This window comes from Apodemus sylvaticus, chromosome 4, assembly GCF_947179515.1.
Source record: "Apodemus sylvaticus chromosome 4, mApoSyl1.1, whole genome shotgun sequence".
Classification (NCBI taxonomy): Eukaryota; Metazoa; Chordata; class Mammalia; order Rodentia; family Muridae; genus Apodemus; species Apodemus sylvaticus.
The window spans coordinates 5,745,151-5,752,944 of record NC_067475.1 but is presented as its reverse complement, the minus strand read 5'-3'; the positions used below and the strand labels follow the sequence as shown (position 1 = coordinate 5,752,944).

The 7,794-nt window shown below is 44.2% G+C and overlaps 1 protein-coding gene across 1 annotated transcript in view; it reads right to left on the bottom strand.

The window, feature by feature from the left end:
* Positions 1 to 1,053: 1,053 nt before the first annotated feature.
* The window catches only part of Tnni3k (TNNI3 interacting kinase), a 287,127-nt gene continuing 280,386 nt past the window's right edge, over positions 1,054 to 7,794 (bottom strand). Inside the window, exon 25 of the mRNA XM_052178863.1 lies at positions 1,054 to 1,130. Coding sequence (XP_052034823.1) covers positions 1,054 to 1,130 — 77 coding nt within the window. The remainder of the gene's footprint in view (positions 1,131 to 7,794) is intronic.

Below are 7,794 nucleotides of genomic sequence, written 5' to 3'. Positions count from 1 at the left end.
GCAGTAATTACTGCTGGAGTTTCAACATTCCCAGTGTCATGTGTCCAAGTCTCTCTCTTAGTGGACAAGTACCTTTAGGTGGTGGGACCATTCCTGTCATTATGGCTTGAACCACCAGCATGGAGGACAGATCTGTAATTTCTTTTACTTTTAAAGATTCACTTTATGTGTTTATAGAGTGTGTGCACATGTATACACGTGCCAGAGCTAGGGTAAGGTGGTCACAGAACACCTTGCAGGAGTTGGTTGCTTCTCTCTTCTGATGTGTGGCTCCTGAGGATCAACTTAAGCTTTTAGGTGTGACGAAATTGCCTTCACCTGCTGAGCCATCTCCCCAGCCCCAGGCCTCTCATTTCCTGAAGATAGCTGATACTTCATGCCTGTATGAAATTCTCCTCTGGCATTAGTGTGTTGATTTCATAACAGATGCCATCAATGACATCTTGTTACTAACACAAAGGGGCTGCTCAGGTAAAGAAAGCCCAGTCAAGACAAAGGAAACAGGCTAGCTAACCACTTGCTTCATGCCCCTACCCTTTAACCAGTCTGTCTGAGAAGAGGCCCATTCAGTGGACTCCCTGTTGGAATAAAATGCACATGCATCTGAACCCATGTTCTAGACCACCCAAGCAAGAGTCTTTAATCACAGAATGAACATCAGAGGTAACAGGAGATAAGCCAGTGAGTGTTGTTTTAAGAAACCCAACTGGAGAAGCTCAGACACAAGCCCGCACAGTTCAGTCTAGGAATACATAAGGATCAACCCAGCCATCTACACAGACTTGCACCCCACCCCCCCAGGCAATTAAGGACTTTGAATATCAAGCTAAGAACAATTCCTTTTGCACAGTCTATATCTGCTCTTTGTCACTTCATGCTTGGCGCAACTGAAAGCCAACCCCGTAGAAGGGAATTAAGTGAATGCAGAATAAGCAAGGAGGTTTGAAGAGACCTCAGAGGGCAGAGTGTTATAATTGGAAGGGAGCCCACTGCGGATAAAATCACTGCTGTCAGTCTGATGGGAAAACTCCCCTTAGGTGTATGTCAGACCTGTCAGTTGCTGTCCTCAAAGCTGCCACTGTTCCGGCGGGAGTGAAGGTGCATCGGGCTCATGGGATCAGACACATAGCCTGCATCAGAAAAGAAGTTCAGTTGTTACTTATTGACCTTCCAGCACATCTCCCCGCTTTTGTAACCAGTGGAATCCAGTGCTGCACATAGACTGCCAGACTGTCTTTCCAGATCCAAGGGAAAGAAGACTGGATCAGAGCTCTCGGTGATGCTAGGATTTAAAATGGAAGCACCGAGTTGATACCAGAAGGATGTCCATGACCGATGTCCACTTTGGTATGCTGGTTGGTAGTTAGTATGCTGGATTTACAGGAAAGCAGGACACATTTCTGGAAGGAAGATGCCGTGATGGCTAAGAATGAGTTTCATGCCAGGCAGATTCATTATAAGTAATGGCTTCAATGGTTGCTGTCTGGAGCATTCGTCAGCTTAAATCTTTCTTAGTGCTAGTAAACGGGAGAATAGCTAGTGCCTATTACAAGGCTGCCATGCGCCTGAGACATGTGGCAGGCAACACCAGGGGATGAAGCAAAGGATGGGCTGAGAGGAAAGTTGGAGATGGTGCTTACGGAAAAGGATAGCAGCCTGGAGAAGGTGGCCTGCTTGTTTTCCGAGCTGCTTAATTTTGAAGTGCCTGTCAAGTGCTTAGGTCTGAATATCAGGGGTACTTGATCCAACAGCCTGGGCATCTCTAAGACTGGGAATCTCTAGAGTAAGGCAGGAAGTGAGTGCAGGGAGCCACTCTCTCTCCACTCTGGCACAGAAACACCCACAGTTTTAAAAATGGGTGGTTTACAGATAGTTGCTGCCTGTTTAGTCCCCATTGAAAGCTCAGTTATCAGAGCCAACACAGATTTTAACTTTACCTTTAAGCCATGTAGCCATGTGCGGGAATTTGGGTATATTCACTTTCAAAAGAAAAAAAAAATCTGTCAAACTCCCTCAGACAGCATACCATAACAGACTCCTCTGCAAGGAAATACCACTGACGTGCATGTGTGCACATGTCTGCATATGTGTACTTTTGCACACATGCACATGTGTGTGTATGGGCATATGTGTACATGTGTGCATGCAAGCATGTACCTGCAAGTGTGTGCATGCCTGTGTGCCTGCATGTGCGCATCACAGTGTGTACTATATGTGAGCAAGCTGACTCACATCACTACACTTAACTTGTGGTCACTAAAGCAGAATCATTACTGTAGTGTCAGAATGTTTCTTTTGCCAGGTGAACTTCAGTGTTGCTCTGGGCATGGACAGGGCTTTACTAAGCTAGCCATGTATACTTGGCTTCACTGTTTTTGCCTGTGTTAGCACTTCTCACCACACTGACTCCAGTGGGAACCTGGCAGCTGGGATGGCTCCCCCAGTGGGTAGACTGTACTTCAGGGATGAGTGACCAAGTCAGCAGGTCACCAAGGTGGGTGTCTCACACTGATATCCTGTTGCTAGGTTCAAGGCAGACACACAAGGCTTGGATGCTTTGTAAGCTGAATTTGACTGCAGAGTCCAGGAAGAGACTGAACACATCTCTGTGTTTTACCACTTAAGGCAAACAGTCTGGAGACAAGAGTGAAGACCTGTATGCTCATTTTTATCTCCATACTCTACTTCTACCTATTAAACAGATCAACCTATGGGTTCTGGATAGGGAGCAGCATGGGAGGGGGTTAAATAGTGCAAGCAAAAGAATCCTAAAGAGTAATGTCCTCAGGACATCGCAGGTCCATGGTGATTTGCTTAGTTAGGGTTCCTATTGCTGTGATAAAACAGCATGACCAAAATCAAGTTAAGGAAGAAATATGTGGCTTACACTTCCAAATCACTGTTACTCATCAAAGGACGTGAGAACAGACACTAACACAGAGCAGGAGCACAGAGGCGGGAGCTGAGGCAGAAGATCTGGAGACCGGTTGCTTACTGACTTGTTCATTGTCGCTTCCTCGGTCTGTGTTCTTACAGCACCCAGAACCATGAGCCCAGGGATGGCAACACTGACAATGGGCTGGGCCTTTCCCCATCAATCATTAATTAAGAAAATGCGTACAGGCTTGCCTTAAGCCTGATCTTATGGGACTATTTTGTCAATTGAGGCTCTCTCCTCTCCAATGACTCTAGCTTACATCAAGTTAACATAAAATTAGCCAACATGAACTCACAGTAGCTGTGGTAGCACACACAAGACCTCCGTGAAATCAAGCCAGTCAATATTTTGGAATGGATGGCAGTTGGATACATAAGTTCCTACTCTGAGATGAGGACTTTTGCAGTTGGTGAGTCCTGGTGGGTTGGCCGTGCTCGTCCAGTGGATGGCCCCGTACCCCTTCACATATAGTCTACAATAACGTAATTCATAGGGTTACTAAGAAAAGATCTGAAGTCTGCAGTGTGTACAGGGGAAGCAAGGAACTGCACAGGGGAGAGTGGGGGAATAGTGGGGGAATAAATATGATCCCAGGACATTGTAAACACCCTTGAAATTCTCAAAGAATAAATTAAAAGTCACATAAACAAAAAACTAAGAGAAGAAAGTTCACGAGGTTGCAGTTGTAGGAAATGAACGTAAAGCCAGTCTGGGAATAGTTACCAGTCTGGGAAATGGAAGTGTGTATGAGGCTAACGTGCAGTACGTAAAGAAATACTGCCTAAAACAAGAAAATGGGCAAATCAATCAAAATAGTAAAGAAAGGAAAGGATAATACTGTTTCTAGGAGGAAGGAAAAAATATATGTATCTTTTCTTTTTTTCCTTTTTTAAAATTTATTTTCTATATTCTTTGTTTACATTCTATAAGCTTTCCCCTTTCCCAGTCCCCCCCACCATATGTCCCATAAGTCCTCTTCTCTCCATCCATTCTCCTATCTTTCCCTCTCCCTTTTCTCTGTCCTGGTACTCCCCTCCAATGCTGGATCAAGTCTTTCCAGGATTAGGGCCCTCTTCTTCCTTCTTCATGGGAATCATTTGATATGCTAATTGTATCTTCAGTATTCACAGAACACCAATAGCTTATGCTCTAAGATCTAGAATTGACAAATGGGATCTCATAAAATTACAAAGTTTCTGTAAGGCAAAGGACACTGTCAAAAGGACAAAAAGGCAACCAACAAATTGGGAAAAGATCTTCACCAACCCTACATCAGATAGAGGGCTAATATCCAATATATACAAAGAACTCAAGAAGTTAGACCCCAGGAAACCAAATGACCCTATTAAAAATGGGGTACAAACCTAAACAAAGGATTTTCACCTGAAGAAATTCAAATGGCTGAGAGGCACCTTAAGAAGTGCTCAACATCATTAGTCATTAGGGAAATGCAAATCAAAACAACCCCGAGATTTCACCTTACCAGTCAGAATGGCTAAGGTCAAAAACTCAGGAGACAGCAGGTGTTGGCGAGGATGTGGAGAAAGAGGAACACTCCTCCACTGCTGGTGGGACTGTAAGATGATACAACCACAATGGAAATCAGTCTGGCGGTTCCTAAGAAAACTGGGCATGACACTTCCGGAGGACCCTGCTATATCTCTCCTGGGCATATACCCAGAGGATTCCCCAGCATACAATAAGGACACATGCTCCACTATGTTCATAGCAGCCTTATTTATAATAGCCAGAAGCTGGAAAGAACCCAGATATCCCTCAATGGAGGAGTGGATACAGAAAATGTGGTATATATACACAATGGAGTACTACTCAGCAATTAAAAACAATGAATTCATGAATTTTTTAGGCAAATGGATGGGACAGAAAAATATCATCCTTAGCGAGGTAATGCAATCACAAAAGAACACACATGGAATGCAATCATTGATATGTATCTTTTCTATCAGAACTCTCACTCTATCCAAACATCCTAGAGCTTTCTCTTGGGCCTGGTACTGAGATGTTCTGACATTTATGTTATTACTATAGTATTCCTCTTCTTCATTTGGGGGCAAGTCTGTAAGCATGGCCAACCTACCAGGACTCACCAACTGCCAGTAGTCCTCAGTTCAGGACAGGGGTTTATGCACCCGTCTCTCATCCATTCTGAAATATTGACTGGTTCTCTGGTTCTTTAAGAAGAAATCTTCAGCAAGCACTTGTGGGCATCCATAATAGTGTCTGGGTTTTGTAACTGTATATGGGATGGATCCCTAGGTGGGGTAGTCTCTGGATGGTCTTTCCCTCAGACTCTGCTCCACACTTTGTATCTCCTTCTGTGGGTATTTTGTTCTCCCTTCTAAGAAGGATCAGAATATCCATACTTTGTTCTTCCTCCTTCTTGGGCATCATTTGATATGTGAAATGTGTCTTGGGTATTCCAAGCATCTGGGCTAACATCCACTTATCAGTGAGCACATACCATGTGTGTTCTTTTGCCTCACTCAGGATATTTTCCAGTTCCACCCATTTGCCTAAGAATTTCATGAATTCATTGTTTTTAATAGCTGAGTAATATTCCATTGTGTAAGTATACCACATTTTCTGTATCCATTCCTCCGTTGAGGGACATCTGGATTCTTTCCAGCTTCTGCCACATATAGCTGTCACCTGGGAGGCTCTGCTAGTGAATGACAAATACAGAGGGTGACACTCTCAGCCATCCATTGAACTGAGCCCAGGGTCCCCAGTGGAGGAGCTAGAGAAAGGACTTCAACTCAAGGAGCTGAAGAGGTTTGCAGTGCCATAGGAGGAACAACAATATGAGCCACACAGTACTCCCAGAGCTCCCAGGGACAAAAGTATCAACCAAAGAGTACCCATGGAGTTACCCATTTCTCCAGATGCATAGGCAGCAGAGGGTGGCCTTGTTGGACATCAGAGGGAGAAGAGGCCCTTGGTCCTGGAAAGGCTCAATGCTGCAGTGTAGAGGAATACCAGGACAGGAAAGCAGGAGAAGGTTGGGGAACAGGGGCAGGGGAGATGGGTTATTGGATTTTCCGGGGGAGGGTGGAGCCAGGAAAGGGGATAACATTTGAAATGTAAATAAAGAATATGTCTAATAAAAAAATAAAGAGTTCTGTCAGGGGGGGCAGGAGTGAGGGCAATACTTGGGATATAAATAAATGAAATAATTAATAAAAAGAATAAGCTTGACAGTTTTATTTAAAAAAAAAAAGAAAAGAAATCTTCAGTGGGCTGGAGAGATGCCTAGCAGGTAACAGTGCTGGCTCCACTTGCAGGTGAGCCAGATTCGATTCCCAGTACCCACGTGGTAGTTTACAACATCAGAAACTCTAGGTCTAGGGGATCTGATGCCCCGTTCTGATCTTCATGGCACCAACTTGCATGAGGCACATAGACATGCACGCAAACCAGGCACGCATAAAACAAAATAAATCTGGTAAAATTTCTTTAAAAGTTTTTTTTTAATTATTTTGGGGTAAAGGGCAGCTTCACCTTGAATCTGTCATGGAAACCTTTCCTACCTACCAGGCCCACACACACAGGCTTCACTGCATGTCACTATGAAGCTTAAAGAAAACAGTGCCATTTATTGAATGGTGAGGTGCTGTGTGTTATCTATTGAAAGACGCTATGCTGTGACTCCTGGAACATGTTTCTCTGCTGAAGAATCCTGGACTTACCAGCTACTCTGCAGAGCTAGTGGCAGAAGCTAACTCACACTAGGAGATCAGAGCCCTTCCTCTAAGTTTCTCAAGACAGCCAGTGCTAAGTGCATTACATCTAATCAGGGGTAAACACATACTGTTTCTTCAAGGGTTTCCACGGTTATGGACAAAGGGCATGGGTTCCATGATGTAGGGGCTCTAGGGTGTAGAGCCTCCCAAATCAGAGAAGCCAGTCCCATCTTTCCTGAAACACAGCTCTAGAAGCAAACACCTGCTGTGTTTAACTGATGTGTTCGGTCCTCCCTGCATTCAAAGTGGCCATGAAAAAGTGGGCCATTGGACTAATGTTTAAACTAATACAGAGCCTCCGACTTAAAGGCTAATAAAGGATATCATGGCCATATCCCTAGATGATGGTATTTAAGGTTAGATGATATGATATTTCTAGTAGGAAATATTAAATATGTCATATTTATCTACAGGAATTCTCGATTTATCCAAACGCCCTAATGCAGCTGATATTAAAGGCTTCTGTAATTCCCTTGGCTTCCGGAGACCAGCATCAAATTTTAATTATTCCAAAGAGCTGTGTTAATTTGCTGTGGAGCATTCCTGTGAGGCAGGCCCAGGCTGCTCTCCTGTGCCTCCTTGCCAGCTGTTTGAAGGGGTGGGTGGATGGATGGGTTGCTTTATACCCTACTGTGCTCAGCTCATGTGAAGAACCCTCTCAGGGGATGTGACTGTGGAACCTTCCTTTGTGTTTTTCTCCTCGTACACAGTGAGGGGGGCTCAGGGGCAGCGAGTGGGTCCAGGGAAATGAAGGTAAAGGAGTTATAATGCCAGGAGAGACAGAGATTATTTACATAAAGACCGTGTATCTTCATAGGACTTCATTACACAAGAATTCACACTCACTTACTCGCAGTCTCTCAAAACCATGTGTGCTCCCACGCAGACATAAGCTCATATACATGCTGTGAATTCTGCGTATGTACACATGCATGTACCCTTGAGCTCACACTTATTTCCACTCAATGTATACACACTCATACTCTCACTTATGCACACATGCACACAGACACTCACGTACACTCACGTTCACGCAGAGTCTGACACGCCTTTTTAAGCTTGAATATAACTGTAGAGTTACAAAGACTTCAGGAT